The 20198-nt window shown below is 44.6% G+C and overlaps 2 protein-coding genes across 7 annotated transcripts in view; both read left to right on the forward strand.

The window, feature by feature from the left end:
• Positions 1-20198, forward strand: part of LOC114586355 (immunoglobulin lambda-1 light chain-like) — a 254039-nt gene that overhangs the window by 95045 nt on the left and 138796 nt on the right. The gene's annotated exons all lie outside the window — the stretch shown is intronic.
• LOC114586356 (immunoglobulin lambda-1 light chain-like) overlaps positions 1-20198 on the forward strand; it is a 208307-nt gene that overhangs the window by 36902 nt on the left and 151207 nt on the right. Inside the window, exons 1-2 of one of the 6 annotated variants that reach the window (XM_077920346.1) lie at positions 14358-14443; positions 14651-14948. The exons of 4 other annotated variants lie outside the window; for them this stretch is intronic. In XM_077920346.1, the coding sequence (XP_077776472.1) occupies positions 14398-14443; positions 14651-14948 (344 nt within the window). In that variant the 5' untranslated portion in view covers positions 14358-14397. Of the gene's footprint in view, positions 1-27; positions 329-14357; positions 14444-14650; positions 14949-20198 lie in introns of those variants that run through there. One more of the 6 variants, XM_077920345.1, reaches the window with a different exon arrangement.

Consider the following 20198-nt stretch of genomic DNA (forward strand, 5'->3'; position numbering starts at 1 on the left):
TCTTTCTCTCTTCTTTTTTTTACAAAGGTGTTATTTCACAGCCAGCATTGACCCAGCTGGGATCCCAGTCTGTGTCCCTGGGTCAGACTGTGACCCTCTCTTGCTTTAAGAATAAGGGGAGCTGGCAGACGTTTGGCTGGTGTCAACAGAAACCTGGGCAGGCTCCTCGTTTTCTGTGGTATGGTCCCAGCACCAGGGGAGACGGGGTCCCAGATAGGTTCACCGCTTCTCCCTCTGAGGATACCGGCTATTTAACCATCTCCAATGTCCAGGCTGAAGATGAGGCAGTTTATCACTGTTTTGCATGGGAAGGCACCGGCACTCCGAAGTTCCACTGTGGTACCATCTGATGGGGAACTGAGACAAAAACTTTCTCTCTCCTTCCCCATAAAGCAAAGAAACCAGAACTAGGCAAGAGCTGAGTTTGGTCCAAATGAACTTTATTTCTTTTTGGCAAGAATATCAAGTTATTTAAACAGATGGATTCTTTTACAGAAATGACCTCACCACCACTTCTTCTTCTTCTTCTTCTTCTTCTTCTTCTTCTTCTTCTTCTTCTTCTTCTTCTTCTTCTTCTCTTCTTTGGCAATCACTCGTAGCTGAGTAAGATTGTCTTCCATAAACACGGTTTTAACAATGAGTCTGTAAATGACTGTGGAGGCCAGTTCTGGATCCACGCATCCTTCCACAGTGGGGACATTGGTTTCTGTGCGGGAGTTGATCACAGTGTGGATTTGCCAAGTGTGCCTTCCTCTTAGCACATTTCTCCCTTGCGTCCTGAGTTCGAGTGTCTTCAAAGCCCAGGACACCATTGGTAAAGGCTGTTCTCCAACTGGAGCGCTCGCAGGCCAGTTTTTCCCAGTTGTCAGTGTTTATACTACATTTTTAAAGATTTGCCTTGGGACAGTGACATGTCCCACCATTACACAGAGGTCCATAATTTTGGCATGACCTTGTCAAAACTGTAGTTACAAGGCCCCTGGCCTGTCAAACCAGTTCTTACATTGGATCCCAGTACGTTTCCAAGCACAATTCAAAGTGTTGGTGCTGACCTTTAAAGCCCTAAACGGCCTCGGTCCCGTATACCTGAAGGAGCGTCTCCACCCCCATTGTTCTTCCCAGACACTGAGGTCCAACGCCGAGGGCCTTCTGGCAGTTCCCTCGCTGCGAGAAGCCAAGTTACAGGGAACCTTCAGAGGGCCTTCTTGGTAGTGGCACCTGCCCTGTGGAACACGCTCCCACCAGATGTCAAAGAAAAAAGCAACTATCTGACTTTTAGAAGAGATCTGAAGGTAGCCCTGTCTAGGGAAGCTTTTAATATTTAATATACTGTATTTTAATATTCTGTTGGAAGCCACCCAGAGGCAGGGTATAAATAATAAATTATTATTATTATTATTATTATTATTATTATTATTATTATTATTATTATTTATTCAGTCATCGCGGTAAGGACAAAGAATTCCGGACATTCCTCCATAATGGAGTTGTTTGCACTGAGCTCCTCCGCCTCTCCCCTCCAGCAACAACACCTGTTCCTACGGCATCTGTCCGTGGACAATTGTCTCTGTGTTCTTTGTTCTTGCACCCTTAATGAAGGCAGCGTTTTGGGAGAAGGGGAGTCGGTTATGCTGTCCAGTGACGTGCCAGCTAGCTGCTCCGCCTCCCCTGCCCCTTCTCCTAACTCTGCATAACTCTGCTGTCTGCCTATCTCTGAGCTGTTATCTTCCTTCAAGTCTTGCTGTAAATCAGGACTGCCTTTCTTCTCTCTGGAAGCTACACGTCCCTTCAGTCCAGTCCCTGACACCACCGTTTAAATGAGGTTTTGCAGTTCCTGCAAATCCAACCTTCACAAGCTATCGGATACAAAATGGCCGACCTGAAAATGTCTCAAGGAGGGTGCTGCTGCAGCAACTGCGCTCCTGGAAATTCTTTGCTCAACGCCACTTGGGGCGTTGTGAATTCACATTTGCACCTGACGTAGACCCTGGCAGAACTTGCACGTCTGAATTCAGCTCTTGTATGTAAAATGTTGGTTGTCTACTTTTCGCCTGTAAGATGGACCAACTTCCTCATATCTCATAGAATTTACCAGTCACAGAAAGCCCGTGAACCACCTGCACCTGTGAAGCAAATGAAGCAGGACATGCTCAGGAAGGACATATCTGCTCAAGTTTCCACCGCCAACTGCCCCGTCTTTCCTACTCATTCATGCACAGAAATCAAACGATAACTTCTAAGTGTGCACACAACAAAAGCCAATGCAACCTCACTCTCATCCAGTTAACCCACAATTCAAGCTGTGGAAAGCTTTGTAAATTTCCTCAACTGGGGGGGGGGGGGGGAGTCCAGGCCTCCCCCCCCCTTTTTCCCCCTTTGTATATAATTTTTATTAAATTTTTTGTTTTCCAATTTTAAATACTCATTTTTACATCCTTAAAATAGCAATGACTTCCCTTCTTCTCTTTCCATGGTTCATTTTACATATCATAAATCCCTGCATATTTTACAAAAAAACTACCGTATTTTTCGCCCTATAGGACGCACTTTTTCCCCTCCAAAAATGAAGGGGAAATGTGTGATGTGTGTGCACCCTATGGGGCGAATGCAGGCTTTTGCTGAAGCCTGGAGAGCAAGGGGGGTCGGTGCGCACCAACCCCTCTCACTCTCCAGGCTTCAGGAAGCTATCAGCACGCCCCAGGCTTCAGGCTTCGTGCAGCTCTCCGGTAGCTGTGGGACTTCGCGCAGCTCTCCCTTGGCTTGCGGACAGCAGCCTGTTCTGGGGGCTGGGGTCGGGGGAAGCTCAGGCTTCCCCCACCCCAGCCCCGCACCTGGGGGGGAAATAATTTTTTTCCTCTTTATTTCCAGGCCGCAGTAGTGGCATACATAAATCACCTTTTTTGACACCTGGGAATTTCAGTCTGAATTATCCCCAACAGAGAGGACTTTGGGGCGGGGTTGGGGGAGGAGTACTTTGGAACATTTTTTTCAATTCATTATGGATCATTTCCCAATACTCTCTTTCCCTTTTACAAGTCCACCACATAGGAAGGAAATTTCCCTCCACCTCTTTGCATCTCCATGTCCAGGCCTTTCTAGATGACCCTTCAAGATAGCCACAGATCGTGCCCATCTTAAGACATACCCCTCCATCCAGGCCACATCACTCACCCCCTCTGCTATGTGGTCTCCTTGCATGTTTCTGGTCATCTGGATTGTGTCCTTGAATTCTGACAACACTTCTAGATTGTCTGAATTGATACGAAAGGGGAGTGGGAGCATAGAAACCAGCCTGTACTACAAAGGTAACATCACTAGATGTTCCTCCACCCACTTTCACCTCAGCCCCCCTCCCTCATTATCCAGAACATGATCCAGATGGGCTTGTAGTCCTCTATCTGAACAATGTCCCCCACCCAGAGTTCTGAAAAATTTCAGCTGTGGACTTAATGAACTAAATGGGATGGGAGGGTCTGTATATGGCAGTGGGTGTTGCTCCCCTTCATAACTGGTGCATTTAGGGAACCTTCTGCTCATTCTACTGTGATAAACCCTGGGCATCATCTGCCCTTAAGTTATGTACAGTTGTACCTCGGAAGTCAAACAGAATCCATTCCGGAAGTCCGTTTGACTTCCGAAACGTTTGACTTTCGAAGGGCGGCTTCTGATTGGCTGCAGGAAGCTCCTGCAGCCAATTGGAAGCTGCAGAAGCCCCATCAAACATTTGGCTTCCAATAGAACGTTCGAATATGGGAACACTCACTTCCGGTTTTCGATCATTCGGGAGCCAGAACATTCGGCTCCCAAGATGTTCAGGAGCTGGGGTATGACTGTACAGTGGTAGCTCAGGTTAAGAACTTAATTTGTTCCAGAGGTCCGTTCTTAACCTGAAACTGTTCTTAACCTGAAGCACCACTTTAGCTAATGGGGCCTCCTGCTGCCACCGCGCAATTTCTGTTCTCATTCTGAAGCAAAGTTCTTAACCCAAGCTACTATTTCTGGGTTAGCTGAGTCTGTAACCTGAAGTGTCTGTAACCTGAAGCCTCTGTAACCCGAGGTACCACTGTACTTTGTAACACTATGACCCCTTAATTTTTATCTTGGCCAGAGTGAGGCCTGCCCTCAACATCATCATGCAAATTTCTCCTTTGATCATTGGCTTTTCACGGAGAGAAGCAAGTAGATAAAGACACTCTTGCAGAACCAATGAGCATACAACCAATCTGCGCGAAGGAGACATTTGGTATTTCCGGGGGATTTCAGAGAGGGGGAAGAAGATCCCATCTAGATCTTTAGTCAGACTCTAAAGGAGACTTACCATGGCCTGGTACCTGCTTTTACTGTCACTTCTCAGCTACTGCTCAGGTAAGAGCGTGGAAGACTCACATCACGTAGGGCAACATCAAAACTTGATCTGCCAGAGGGAGATCAAGCTTCTGGGGTATTTGAATGCATAGAAAATGTACCAAAGTCATGGTTCCTTTCTCTTTTTTATGAAAGGTGTCACTTCACAACCTAGTTTGACTCAGCCTGCCTCCCAGTCGGTGTCTCTGGGCCAAACTGCTACACTCTCCTGCTCAAGAAATGGTGGTACTCTCTGGGATGATATTCACTGGTATCAACAGAAACCTGGACAGCCTCCCCGTTTTCTGTGGTATGGATCCAGCACCCGGGGAGAAGGGGTCCCAGATCGCTTCACCGGTTCTCGCTCTGGCTCATTAACTATCTCTAACATCGAGGCTGCAGATGAAGCAGTTTATTTTTGTTGTGACTTAGAGCATGGCAGTGACACGTTCCACAGTGGTATAATCTGTTGGGGAACTGAGACAAAAACCTTCTCTCTTCTTTCTTATGAGTGCAGAATCCCGAACCATTCAAGAGCATAGCTGCACATGAATGAGTTTTGTCAGTTTTCGACAAGAACATGCATTAAAAGTTATCAAGTTATTTAGACTAAAGAATCCTATTGTTGATATGACCTTGCATTAAATATCTGACACATGTCCCAATAAACAATGCTCTTCATGTTTTCACTGGCCTTGTTGGCAATAAAGCCACTTCCGACTTAGAAGGGCCAAAGCTCAGGGGAGAATACCTGCTTTGCATGCAGAACGTCCTGGGTCCGATTTTTTATCGTGTTTTTAATATTCCGTTGGGAGCCGCCCAGAGTGGCTGGGGAAACCCAGCTAGATGGGTGGGGTATAAATAAATAAATTATTATTATTATTATTATTATTATTATTATTATTATTATTAGATCTTCTCCATGGCAAGTGCAGGAAAATGTCCTTCTGAAGTGCTTTCCTTTTGACCCCAGGGAAAATTGTTGTACAGAAACATGAATATAAGGCAAAATTATATATCTGTGGAGAAAATGAACTAAAAGCATTAATAAGGACTTTGACTTCTTCTTCTTCTTCTTCTTCTTCTTCTTCTTCTTCTTCTTCTCCTTCTCCTTCTCCTTCTCCTTCTCCTTCTCCTTCTCCTTCTCCTCCTTCTTCTCATTCTTCTCATTCTTCTCCTTCTGGTGTCAAAATGTGGAAAACTGAACCAAAGACTGGGAAAAGGTGTAACAGAGAGAAGCTGTTTCTTAGCATCACTCCCCTAATACTGAGATCATGATTTGCTGCAAAATCCAAGTCTTGGATTAATAAAATTGAGACTAGAAAGCTAACAGATATTGGGAAGATGCAAAAAGGATCCAAAGCGGGCAGAGTGGGATTCCTTGAAAACTGGAATTTATTATGTAAACTTCATTTGGAATGTCATAAATTCAAATTCAACCTTAGAAGAGCACTGCTGAAATTACAGCTATGAAGAAAATCCTTAATTAAATAATCATTTCATCTTGGATTAGTGGGTGAGTTTTCGGCTTGCATTTTCTCAAAAAAATAATACAGTGGTACCTCACAAGACGAATGCCTCGCAAGACGGAAAACTCGCAAGACGAAAGGGTTTTTTGAGCTGCTTCGCAAGACGATTTTCCCTATGGGCTTGCTTCGCAAGACGGAAACGTCTTGCAAGTTTGTTTCCTTTTGCTTAACACCGTTAATACAGTTGCGACTTGACTTCGAGGAGCAACTCATAGCACGCGGTGTGGTAGTCTTTTTTGAGGTTTTTGAAGACTTTGGTGATATTTGAAGCTTTTCCAAAACTTTCCCGAAACCGTGCTTCTCAAGACGAAAAAAATCGCAAGACGAAAAAACTCACAGAACGAATTAATTTCGACTTGCGAGGCACCACTGTAATAAAAAATACAGTCATACCTTGGAAATCCACACTTCTTCAGATTCTTCATGCACACGAAAGCTCATACCAATAACAAACTCACTTGGTCTCTAAGGTGCTACTGGAAGGAATTTTTTTATTTTGTTTCGACTATGGCAGACCAACACGGCTACGTACCTGTAGCTAAGATTGACTAGATTGTGATTTCAGTATTTTGCTTTGAAATGTGATGCAGGCATTTTGTGGTGTCTGCTGTTCTGGCTTCAACCTCCAGGGGGCAATGTTGGGCCACCTACCCGTTTTTTAAAAAAATAGTGAATTATATTACAAAACGGAAAATTGTTACAAAAACTGAACTGTTGGGGTGAAGCGAAGTGTCAGAATGTTTTTTCTTATGCCTGACGACTCGCTTAGGAGACATTTACATGAGGAGCAGTGCTGATGAGCCACTCCCCCCCCCCCCCCCCGTATTCACAGTTTGCAATGGAGAGAAGTTTCCATTGCAACCTGGACAAAATTTCAGAGTTCGGGAGCTGATTTTATTTCTTAATTCCCACCTTCGTTGTGAGTCCCTGAATCTGAGAAAGGAGAGTGGTGGGTTGGCTTCTTTCAACAAGGAGTGCTTAAATACGTTTGCATATTATTATTATTAAAGGTAAAGGGACCCCTGACCATTAGGTTCAGTCGTGACCGACTCTGGGGTTGCAGCGCTCATCTTGCTTTATTGGCCGAGGGAGCCGGCGTACAGCTTCCGGGTCATGTGGCCAGCATGACTAAACCGCTTCTGGTGAACCAGAGCAGCGCACGGAAATGCCGTTTACCTTCCCGCCGGAAGCACTTTGACGTGCTTTCGAACTGCTAGGTTGGCAGGAGCAGGGACCGAGCAACGGGAGCTCACCCTGTCACGGGGATTTGAACCGCCAACCTTCTGATCAGCAAGTCCTAGGCTCTGTGGTTTAACCCACAGAGCCACCTGCGTCCCTATTATTATTATTATTATAATTAAGCATCATCAACATTCAGGGATATGTTCAAGCCAGGCAGAATCATTGGGGGCCACAGCACCATGTAAGTGAGGCATGTGGCCTGAAGAGGGCATGTTCTGAGCACGTCCTGAGAGCCACAAAAGGAAATATCTGAAGGAGCTTCTCCACCTTCCATTGCTCAGCCCGGACACTGAGGTCTTCCTCCGAGGGTCTTCTGCTGGTTCCCTCACTGCGAGAAGTGAGGTTACAGGGAACCAGGCAGAGGGCCTTCTTGACAGTGGCACCCTGCCTCTGGAATGCCCTCCCATCAGATGTCAAAGAGATAAAGAACTGCACAACTATCAGAAGACATCTGAAGGCAGCCCTGCAATGGAAAATTTATGTTTGACATATTAAAGTAAAGGTAAAGGTACCCCTGCCCGTACGGGCCAGTCTTGACAGACTCTAGGGTTGTGCGCTCATCTCACTCTATAGGCCGGGAGCCAGCGCTGTCCGCAGACACTTCCGGGTCACGTGGCCAGCGTGACAAGCTGCATCTGGCGAGCCAGCGCAGCACACGGAACGCCGTTTACCTTCCCGCTAGTAAGCGGTCCCTATTTATCTACTTGCACCCGGGGGTGCTTTCGAACTGCTAGGTTGGCAGGCGCTGGGACCGAGCGACGGGAGCGCACCCCACCACGGGGATTCGAACCACCGACCTTTCGATCGGCAAGTCCTAGGCGCTGAGGCTTTAACCCACAGTGCCACCCGCGTCCGTTTGACATGTTACTATGTCTTTATGTAAACTGTTAGCCGCCCAGAGTGGCTGGGGCAGCCCAGCCAGATGGGTGGGTAATAATAATAATAATAATAATAATAATAATAATAATAATAATAATAATTTTGGGAGGCCATATTCAGCCCCTGCTTCTACAGCTCCCCAATCATGACCTAAACAATACATAGAAGCTTCAATCTTCTGTGAAAACACCCCCTTCATGCTAAATCTGTTCTGTGGTCATCTTCAGGTTGTTCCCTGTATTTCCTCATATTCTTTCTAGCAAAGCCAATGGGTTTCGAGGTATTTGCATAATTGCTCGTGCCTCATTTCCCAGGTGATTTAAGAGGGTGGTAGGGAGGTGCCACAGGATTAGAGATCTGTTTGTGGGATCTGCCCTCCTTTTGACATTCAACATGGCCTGGATCCTTGTTCTCGTCACATGTCTCAGTTACTGTTCAGGTATGCTTGTGGAGACCTAACATATTATTTGACTTGACTTCTGTTACTTTTCACAAGAATAATTTTCTGAAATCTGAGGGCGCAGAAAATGATGCATGTACCAGCAAGAAAGCTATTTGTCTTCTACAATAGTCTTTCCTAATATTTGAGAACACTGGAAATGATTCATGTGCTTTTATTTGATTTTTCTTTCTGCAAAGGTGTCACATCGCAGACAACATTGATCCAGCCTGCCTCCGAGTCTGTGCTCCCGGGTCAAACTGTCAAACTCTCCTGCTCTAGAAGTAGTGGCAGCTTGTATGCTTATAGCTGGTATCAACAGAAAAGTGGACAGGCTCCTCGTTTTGTGTTCTATGCTACCAGCACCCGGGGAGACGGGATCCCGGGTCGGTTCACTGCCTCTACCTCTGGGAACACTTACTATTTAACCATCTCCAATGTCCAGGCTGAAGATGAGGCGGTTTATTACTGTGCTGACTGGGTGACAGGCAGTAATGTGTTCCACGGTGGTACCATCTGATGGGGAACTGATACTAAAACCTCTTTCACACACTTCCCCTAGAGTTTTCAAACAAGGATCGCTCATGAGCTGACTTATACCAGAGAAGAATGGCAGATCAAGTTGATGGATTATGCCGAAATGGCTAAAAAGACCGGAAGAATCAGAAATCAGGAAGACTAAAATGTTAATAAGGAATGGGGAAAATTTATGAACCATTGCAGACATTTGAAATCATCAGTAGGATTGGAATAACACATGTATTTGAAGGGTGAGTTTTGGACACAATGGAGAAATAAAAGATTTGGATTATCATAAAAGATACAGGAGGAAATTATTAACAATACGACCCGCAAAGGGGAGGAGGGGAGGCCAGGAGATGCTTTGGAATCTTGTTTCTATGTTGTACAGTGGTACCTCAGGTTACATACGCTTCAGGTTACAGACTCCGCTAACCCAGAAATAGTGCTTCAAGTTAACAACTTTGCTTCAGGATGAGAACAGAAATCGTGCTCCGGCGGCGCGGCAGCAGCAGGAGGCCCCATTAGCTAAAGTGGTGCTTCAGGTTAAGAACAGTTTCAGGTTAAGAACGGACTTCCGGAACGAATTAAGTAAGTACTTAACCTGAGGTACCGCTGTATGTTGGATTTGTGACTGTAAAATGTTAATCTGAAAAACCAAATGAATGAATGAATAATGTCAGCTCCTCTCCCTAGATAGGGCCAAGCATGAAGTGGTTTGGGCAAGAGCATAGATTTTGTGGGTACTCTGAAAGACAGGGATGGGGCAACTGCAGAGGTTGAGTACCTCCATCTTCTGCAATGACGCTTGACAGATGGAATTTCTTTCACTACTATTACAAGAGAGCTGGACTATATCATCACTATATATTCTATATAATGTCAAGAGCAGGGGGAGAGGGACCACAAATTGCTTCACTCATTCCACCTCTGGAAACACTGTTTCTTTGCAATTTCCAACCTCCTGGCTATATTGTATTCCCCTCAGGGGTACCAACTTGAATAAAATATGTGGTGGTGGGGGGGGGCAGGTAAGCCCTGCCTAACTGATCACAAGATGCGACACACACACCTCATTTGAATGGCAATGCCCAGCAATGGGGGCGGGGGAAGTCAAACATTTTATTGGAGGGAGGGCGAAGGGACTTCAGCCCCTAGGAGTTGGCTCCTATGATTCCCCTTGTGGGTTTTTAATGCTATTTACTGGTGTTCTGCTGTAATCTGGGTTTTGGCTGCTTTCAGTTAGCCTTTTGATAGTTTTTGATAGTTTTGCTTCAGGATGAGAACAGAAATCGTGCTCTGGCATGGCAGCAGCAGGAGGCCCCATTAGCTAAAGTGGTGCTTCAGGTTAAGAACAGTTTCAGGTTAAGTACAGACCTCCAGAACGAATTAAGTTCTTAACCAGAGGTACCACTGTATTGTCCTTGTGACTTACTGGTTTTATTTAAGGAACTGTCGATAGGACATGATTGATCATGGTGTGTAACGCTGGCAAAATTTATCCTTTTTTTAGCACCTTCTGGGTGGGAGCTTGGAATTAATCTAATCCAACCGCTTGCTGAATGCCAGAATCTTGCAAGCCTCAGCATACCTGACAGGTAGCTTCCCATCCATCGCCTAAATGCCACCATCGTGGAAGATCCCAGCATCTCTCAAGGTCGTTTGATCCACTCTTGAGCAGTTGTTACCATTGTGATACAGGGACGCAGGTGGTGCTGTGGTCTAAACCACTGAGTCTCTTGGCTTCCCAATCAGAAGTTTGGCAGTTTGAATCCCCACAACGGAGTGAGCTCCTGTTGCTCTGTCCCAGCTCCTGCCAACCTAGCAGTTTGAAAGCATGCCAGTGCAAGTAGATTAATAGGTATGGCTGTGGAGGGGAAAGTAAACGATGTTTCCGTGCTCTCTGGTTTCCATTACGGTGTTCCGTTGAGCCAGAACCAGTTTAGTCATGCTGGGCACATGACCTAGAAAGCTGTCTGTGGACAAACTCTGGCTCCCTCAGCCCGAAAGTGGAGATGAGCGCTGCACCCCTTAGTCGAAATTGACTGGACTTAACCGTTCAGGTGTCCTTTAGCTATTCTGACTGGACTTAACCGTCCAGGTCCTTTACAATTCTGAGGTTACCCCCAATGATTAGCTGAAATTTCTTTCCTTTGTGGAAATTGAAAGCAAAATGTCTAAACTTTATTTTGAAACACTATGCAAATATGTTGTGATCCAGGTTTCAGACACAAGAGGGCGATGTTGATGCAGCATCTCTTCATTTGAGGGAGGTACAGAGTCCCTAGACACCCAGGCAGCTGCAGTGTGAAATAACAGTTTGGTAAAATGTGTGTGTTTGGTTTGGGTCTAAATCCTGAACAGAACTCAAGTGGCCATAGACAAATTTTACCACCTTATCCTTTGTTGTTTAGTCGTTTAGTCGTGTCCGACTCTTCGTGACCCCCTGAACCAGAGCACGCCAGGCACTCCTGTCTTCCACTGCCTCCCGCAGTTTGGTCAAACTGTTGCTGGTAGCTTCGAGAACACTGTCCAACCATCTTGTCCTCTGTCGTCCCCTTCTCCTTGTGCCCTCCATCTTTCCCAACATCAGGGTCTTTTCCAGGGAGTCTTCTCTTCTCATGAGGTGGCCAAAGTATTGGAGCCTCAGCTTCAGGATCTGTCCTTCCAGTGAGCACTCAGGGCTGATTTCCTTCAGAATGGATAGGTTTGATCTTCTTGCAGTCCATGGGACTCTCAAGAGTCTCCTCCAGCACCATAATTCAAAAGCATCAATTCTTCGCCGATCAGCCTTCTTTATGGTTCAGCTTTCACTTCCATACATCGCTACTGGGCAAATCCATCAATTTCACTTTCTTTTACCTACCTCATTTTTTCCATTCTCTCTCTCTTTCTCTCTCTTTGTAAAATAACTGCTAGATTTTTTCAGTATGTTCACATCATATAGAACTCAATAAGCAGCTGTACATCAAGAGAAGAATTAAAAGAAAATGTTGTCAAAGCCAACAGTACAAAATACACATTGTTCCACAATATTATAAGGGAACTGCAAAGCCGGAGGCCATGATATCAGCACCAAGTCCCTCCAGAACGAATTCACTTTGCCACATTTCCACATAAGTTTGGTGAACATTTCTTGATGAGAATTCATCAGCATCGCAGTTTGAAATTCGCCTCATACAAACATTTTTGCAATGAATTTTCCCCTCATACACATTTTGCAAAACAATTTCCCTGGATAAAATGCACTTTTGCCTGCTATTTTCACCAACACATGCATTTATATGCACACTTTATCCCAATATATGAAGTTTTTTTACACATTACTTGACCAGTGAAATGCATTACAAAATTTGCAGAAATGCAAATTTCAAGAGAATGGTTGTGTTTTAGCTCAGGTGTGAAACCATTCTCTTTATACAACTTCAAGTGACACTGTCACCAACTCTAGGGGGCCCTGAATGTCAGGGCACCCACAGTTTTTGTTGGTGCTCAGCACCCATATTGCGGGGCTCTGACGCGGCTGCTGGTTTCTACTGGATGTTGCATCGGAACCCCAACGCATCCTCCAAGGCCCCGTCCGAGGCCCTGCAATGCCTCTGAAGCGACTTCTGGTAGAAACTGGAAGTCATGTTGGAGGCTATGCTGAGCTTTGGAACGCAACTTCCTACTTCTGCCTCTTTTGTGAAACACTTGCTTCAAAGACAAACCAGTTCAGAGCTAATTAGTGCCTTAATTTGTTTATTTCTATGGTGAATATTTTATGGGGAACCATTGTACATATGATTTGGGTTTTTGACACAAGGAGAAGCTGCTGGTTCCACTTCTCTTCATTTGAGAGACAATGACTTAAAGAGTCACCTGCATTGTGAAATATGAGTTCATCAACAGATGGTTTTTTTCTGTTTGAGTCTTATGCATGGAATTCAAGTGCCTGTACACAACTTTCTCTGCTTTATTGTATGTTCTGGGTTGTTGAATCATCCAGTCATCCATCCTTTTTGAGATCTGGTTCAAGCTCTCTCATCTCTACCCATCATAGCTGTCAAGTGTCCCTTATTTGAAGGGACAGTCCCTTATTCCAGCGCCATGTCCTGCTGCTGTCCCTTATTGATGGATGTCCCTTAAATGTCCCTTAAATGATGTCCCTTAAATTTCAAAGGAAGCAGCTCCTCTCCCTGCTGGCCAGGGAGGAGGGAGGCTCCAACTGTGTTGCTTGGCTATGTTGCTCACCCAATAAGAAGCTAAGAACGACTGGGGGTGGAGCTTGCATGCCTTGTGTGTGGCTAGTTAATGCAAGCTGAGGGGTTTTTTGAATGCTGGACGCCATTTTGTTGCACGTGCTGCTGCAAACTTTGCAGTGCAAAGCCAGGCCGGGGAGCCATCTTAAGTTGAGGCTGCATAGGCCTTGTGGTGCATGTGATTCAGATTCTATTCCGTTGAACCTCTGGTTACAAAGTTGGTTGGACAGTGTTCTCGAAGCTACCAGCATGAGTTTGACCAGAGTGCAGGAGGACAGGAAGACTGGAGTGCCTGGAACAGGTGAGGCTGCAGGTCCCTTATTTTGGCTGCTGGTCCCTTATTTTCAAGGCTGCTGGTCCCTTATTTTCAAATCTGTAAGTTGACAGCTATGCCACCCATGTTTATATTATGATCCCCACACTTTGGAAACTTCAGTAATTTTGGATTACATGGGACAGATATGGGCAACTTTGAACCTAGCAAGCAAGAAGCATCATCAACATTCAGGGATATGTTCAAGTCAGGCAAAATCATTGGGAGTTACAGCACCATGTCAGTAAGGCCTGAAGTGGGCATGTTCTGAGCAGGTCCTGAGAAGGAAATACCTGAAGGAGCATCTCCACTCCCATTGCTCAGCATGGACACCGAGGTCTTCTTCTGAGGGCCTTCTGGCGGTTCCCTCACTGCAAGAAGTGAACTTACAGAGAACCAGGCAGATGGCCTTCTTGACATTCACTCCCTTCCTGTGGAACACCCTCCCATCAGATGTCAAAGAAATAAAGAACTGCACCACTTTTAGAAGACATCTGAAGGCAACCCTGTATTGGGAAGTATTTAATGTTTGACATTTTACTATGTTTTTTGGTGCACTGTAAGCCGCCCAGAGTGGCTGGGGTAACCCAGTCAGATGAGTGGGGTACAACAACAACAACAATTCTGGGAGGCCATATTCTGCCCCTAGGTCTACAGTTCCCCAATCATGTCCTAAACAATACAAAGAAGCTTTCATGCAAAATCTCTTCTGTGGTCATCTGCTAGTTGTTCCCTGTATTTCCTCATATTCTTTCTAGCAAAGCCAATGGGTTTCGAGGTATTTGCATAATTGCTCGTGCCTCATTTCTCAGGTGATTTAAGAGGGTGGTAGGGAGGTGCCACAGGATTAGAGATCTGTTTGTGGGATCTGCCCTCCTTTTGACATTCACCATGGCCTGGATCCTTGTTCTCGTCACATGTCTCAGTTACTGTTCAGGTATGTTTGTGGAGACCTAACATATTATTTGACTTGACTTCTGTTACTTTTCACAAGAAGATAATAATTTTCTGAAATCTGAGGGCGCAGAAAATGTTGCATGTACCAGCAAGAAAGCTATTTGTCTTCTACAATAGTCTTTCCTAATATTTGAGAACACTGGAAATGATTCATGTGCTTTTATTTGACTTTTTTTTTTTTGCAAAGGTGTCACATCGCAGACAACATTGATCCAGCCTGCCTCCGAGTCTGTGCTCCCGGGTCAAACTGTCAAACTCTCCTGCTCTAGAAGTAGTGGCAGCTTGGCTTATTATAGCTGGTATCAACAGAAAGGTGGACAGGCTCCCCGTTTTGTGTTCTATACTACCAGCACCCGGGGAGATGGGATCCCTGATCGGTTCACTCCCTCTGTCTCTGGGAACACTTACTATTTAACCATCTCCAATGTCAAGGCTGAAGACGAGGCGGTTTATTACTGTGCTGACTGGGTGACAGGCAGTAATGTGTTCCACGGTGGTACAATCTGATGGGGAACTGATACAAAAACCTCTCTCTCACACTTCCCCTAGAGTTTTCAAACAAGGATTGCTTATGGGCTTACTTATACCAGAGAAGAATGGCAGATCAACTTGATGGATTATTCTGAAATGGCTAAAAAGACGGGAAGAATCAGAAATCAGGAAGACTAAAATTTTAATAAGGAATGGGGAAAATTTATGATTTATCTTAAAAACCACTGCAGACATTTGGTTTTTTTAAAAAATATTTATTAGGGTTTAACAAATACAGAAAAAAAGAAAAACAAACAATAAAAGGTAGATCAAAACATTAAGAAAGAAAAAACAAAAACATTTAAAAGGCAAAAACATTTAAGAAGAAAAAAGGGAAAAAAAACAAAAACCAGTATTTTCCTGTCCTTATCTTTCATTTGCTTATTTCCTTGACTTCCTCACACCTCCCTTCTTGTATTCTAGTTCAATTAGTTGTTTCAGCAAGACCTTTCCCTCTTTCTCAAATTTAGTTCCATAATTTATCTTAACGCAATTTAACCTTGAATTTTACACCTTTACCCATAATCCATCTATTCTTACTTAATTCTTAATAACATTTCTACTAAAGCCATATAACGTCTTTCCAGCATCTTTCACTGCAGGCATTTGAAATCATCAGTATGATTGGAATAACACATGTATTTGAAGGGTGAGTTTTGGACACAATGGAGAAATAAAAGATTTGGATTATCATAAAAGATGCAGGAGGAAATGATTAACAATAGGACCCGCAAAGGGGAGGAGGGGAGGCCAGGAGATGCTTTGGAATCTTGTTTCTATCTTGTACAGTGGTACCTCAGGTTACATATGCCCCAGGTTACAGACTCTGCTAACCCAGAAATAGTGCTTCAAGTTAAGAACTTTGCTTCAGGATGAGAACAGAAATCGTGCTCCGGCAGCAGCAGGAGGCCCCATTAGCTAAAGTAGTGCTTCAGGTTAAGAACAGTTTCAGGTTAAGAACGGACCTCCGGAACGAATTAAGTACTTAACCTGAGGTACCGCTGTATGTTGGATTTGTGACTGTCAAATGTTAATCTGAAAAACTGAATGAATGAATGAATGAATGAATAATGTCAGCTCCTCTCCCTAGATAGGGCCAAGCATGAAGTGGTTTGGGCAAGAGCATAGATTTTGTGGGTACTCTGAAAGACAGGGATGGGGCAACTGCAGAAGTTTGGCAGTTTGAATCCCTACAACGGAGTGAGCTCCCGTTGCTCCGTCACAGCTCCTGCCAACATAGCAGTTTGAAAGCATGCCAGTGCAAGTAGATTAATAGGTACCACTGCGGTGGGAAGGTAAACGGCATTTCCATGCGCTCTGGTTTCCATTACGGTGTTCCTTTGAGCCAGAAGCAGTTTAGTCATGATGGCCACATGACCTGGAAAGCTGTCTGTGGACAAAGGACGACTCCCTCGGCCCGAAAGTGGACGAATTCGACTGGACTTAACTGTCCAAGGGTCCTTTATCTATTATTCTTATTCTTATTATTCTTATTATTATTATTACAATTCTGAGGTTACCCCCAATGATTAGCTGAAATTTCTTTCCTTTGTGGAAATTGAAAGCAAAATGTCTAAACTTTATTTAGAAACATTATACAAATATGTTGTGATCCAGGTTTCAGACACAAGGGGGCGATGTTGATGCAGCATCTCTTCATTTGAGGGAAGTACAGAGTCCCTAGACACCCAGGCAGCTGCAGTGTGAAATAACAGTTTGGTAAAATGTGTGTGTTTGGTTTGGGTCTAAATCCAGAACAAAACTCAAGTGGCCATAGACAACTTTTACCGCCTTATCCTTAAAGGTAAAGGGACCCCAACCGATAGGTCCAGTTGTGGCCGACTCTGGGGTTGCGGCGCTCATCTCACTTTATTGGGCGAGGGAGCTGGCATACAGCCTCCGGGTCATGTGGCCAGCATGACTAAGCCGCTTCTGGCCAACCAGAGCAGCGCACGGAAACTCAGTTTACCTTCTCGCCAGAGTGGCACCTATTTATCTACTTGCACTTTGACGTGCTTTTGAACTGCTAGGTTGGCAGGAGCAGGGACTGAGCAATGGGAGCTCACCCAGTCGCAGGGATTCAAACCGCTGACCTTCTGATTGGCAAGTCCTAGGCTCTGTGGTTTAAACCACAGCGCCACCCGCACCTTATCCTTAGAGATGTGCAAATCTATCAATTTCACTTTCTTTTACTTTCCTCTTTTTTTCCATTCTCCTTCCCCCCCTCTCTCTCTGTAAAATAACTACTAGATTTTCTCAGTAAGTTCACATCATATAGAACTCAATAAGCAGCTGTATATGAAGAGACAAATAAAAAGAAAATGTTGTCAAAGCCAACAGTACAAAATACACATTGTTCCACAATATTATAGGGGAACTGCAAACCACAACATCAGCACTAAGTCCCTCCAGAACGAATTCACTTTGCCACATTTCCACATAAGTTAGGTGAACATTTCTTGATGAGAATTCATCAGCATCGCAGTTTGAAATTCGCCTCATACAAATATTTTTGCAATTAATTTCCCCCTCATACACATTTCGCAAAACAATTTCCCCGGATAAAATGCACTTTTGCCTGCTATTTTCACCAACACATGCATTTATATGCACACTTTACCCCAAGATATGAAGTTTTTTTACACATTACTTGACCAGTGAAATGCATTACAAAATTCGCAGAAATGCAAATTTCAAGAGAATGGTTGTGTTTTAGCTCAGGTGTGGAGACGTTTATTTAAGTCTAAACTGAATCACATTTCTCCCTATGCCTGCTTATACTACTTTCTGGGTTATTGGATAGGTCAAGTGTGCAGTCTGAATGAGGCCTGGCACAGACTCGTCCTTCCCAATCCAGATTTATAACCTAACACTTTGTGTGTGTGTGTATTTGTGTTTGTGGGGTGGGGAATCTCAAACCTGGGGCCAGATGTGGCCCTCCTGTCCTCTCTATGTGGCCCTGAGGAGATTACCCAGGCCACATCCCTAGCAATCCCTGATCTGAACCTTCCTCGACTGCTCTTGCCTGTCAGGAAAATACCCATGAATTATGATCATCCTTCTTCCTTGCATGAATGAAGGATCAACAAATACATGTATGAGTTTTTACACACACACACACACACACACACACACACACACACACACACTGTGCTTTTTTCTGGGGGTACGCAGGGATATGCATACCCCTAAACATTTTGTGAATCTAAGTTTGGCCTCATTGAGGGGCAGTATTTCAACATGAGTAGGAAAGCTTCTTAATGTTCATGAGGAGGAGAGAGTCTGTTTGTCTCAAAGTAGACCTAATATAAATGAGATCACCCAGCAAAAGCAAGCTTACACAATATACAAACTTAAGATACATATATAAGAAGCTCATTTATATTTTGGGGATGATTCATGTTCTTATGTAGCTGCACTGTCTTATATTTCCTGAATGTTCCGTGATCATATGATAAAGTAGTTGTTATCTTTTTTTTATAAATCAAGCACTGCTAGGACTTGTTTCTGTTTGGTTTCCAATGTATTTCTTTTCAATAAAAAAATTCAGGGTTCCGTGAGCAATTTTTTATTCTGAAAGTGTGGCCCTGAGAAAGAACCCAGACAAAACATAAAACCTTATCTCTTCTTTTAGACGGTCCCTTTCATGCAAAATCTGTTCCAGGGTAATTTTTCAGAACTTCAACACAGTTCTTCATAATGTCTCCAGAAAAGACAACAAGTGTTGACATATTTGCATGACAAATTATTTCCTGGCTCTTGGGGTATTGAAAAGAGAAGGGGATATGTGCAGCTAGATTAGACACATATTTTTCCCCCCATCTGAGGCTCATCCTCCTTTTGATTTTCACCATGGCCTGGATCCTTGTTCTGTTTAGCTTTCTTGCTTACTGCTCAGGTATGGTTGTGGTGGGCTAATGGATATACAGCAAAACTATTTCTCATGTGTATTTATCATGCCACCCCCAAAAGCCAACTTCCATGATATTTGAAAATACAGAAAATGATTCATGTGTTTATCATTTTCCTCCTCCTTGCAAAGGTGTCCTTTCACAGCAAACGTTGACTCAGTCAGCCTCCGAGTCTGTCTCCCTGGGCCAAGCAATTAAACTCTCCCATTCTAAAAGTAGCAGTGGAAGCTGGGGCAGATTTCACTGGCATCAACAGAAACCTGGCCAGGCTCCTCGTTTTGTGCTCTATGATACCAGCGACAGGGGAGAAGGGATCCCAGATCGGTTCACTGGTTCTGTTTCTGGGAACACCGGCTATTTAACAATCACCAATATCCAGGCTGAAGACGAGGTTGTTTATTACTGTGGTGCCTGGGAGTACACTGGTACTACCAAGTTCCACAGAGATACAATCTGATGGGGAACTGAGACAAAAACCTTTGCTCTTCCTCCCTAGAGTTGGAAACTTGAATTACCCAGGAACTTCATTGAGGCTGGAAGTGACAGCCCTTCCTCCTCACCATGGACAGGCTCAAAGTTAGGGCAGGAGGACAGATTTTGTAGGTCTACTGGAAGAGGATCCTGGAGCAGTTGCAGATCTTGTATGCAACTGCACTGAGGACTGAGGACTTCGCTTTCATTGGTATCAACAGAGAACTGGAGAATACCCCTGCTCTTGGCTCTACGATGCCAGCACCAGGGGAGAAGAGATTCCAGATCAGTTCATAGGTTCTACCTCTGGAAACATTGCCCATTTAGCTATCCTAACACCCTGACTGAAAACAATTAATTATACCTCTACAGTTATTCACATGCAACATTCAATGTGTGTAAAGTCTGCACACAATAGTTGAGCTGTATGAATCAAGAAGCATACACACCAACCTTTGTAGATGTCTAGAGGCAGCTGAGGGACACGGGTGGCGCTGCGGGTTAAACCACAGAGCCTAGGGCTTGCCGATCAGAAGGTTGGCGGTTCGAATCCCCACAACGGGGTGAGCTCCCGTTGCTCGGTCCCTGCTCCTGCCAATCTAGCAGTTTGAAAGCACATCAAAGTGTAAGTAGATAAATAGGTACCGCTCTGGCGGGAAGGTAAACGCCGTTTCCGTGTGCTGCTCTGGTTCGCCAGAAGCAGCTTAGTCATGCTGGCCACATGACCTGGAAGCTGTACGCCGGCTACCTCAGCCAGTAAAGCGAGATGAACACCGCAACCCCAGAGTCGGTCACGACTGGACCTAACGTTCAGGGGTCCCT

Source organism: Podarcis muralis, chromosome 16 (assembly GCF_964188315.1).
Source record: "Podarcis muralis chromosome 16, rPodMur119.hap1.1, whole genome shotgun sequence".
Taxonomy (NCBI): Eukaryota; Metazoa; Chordata; class Lepidosauria; order Squamata; family Lacertidae; genus Podarcis; species Podarcis muralis.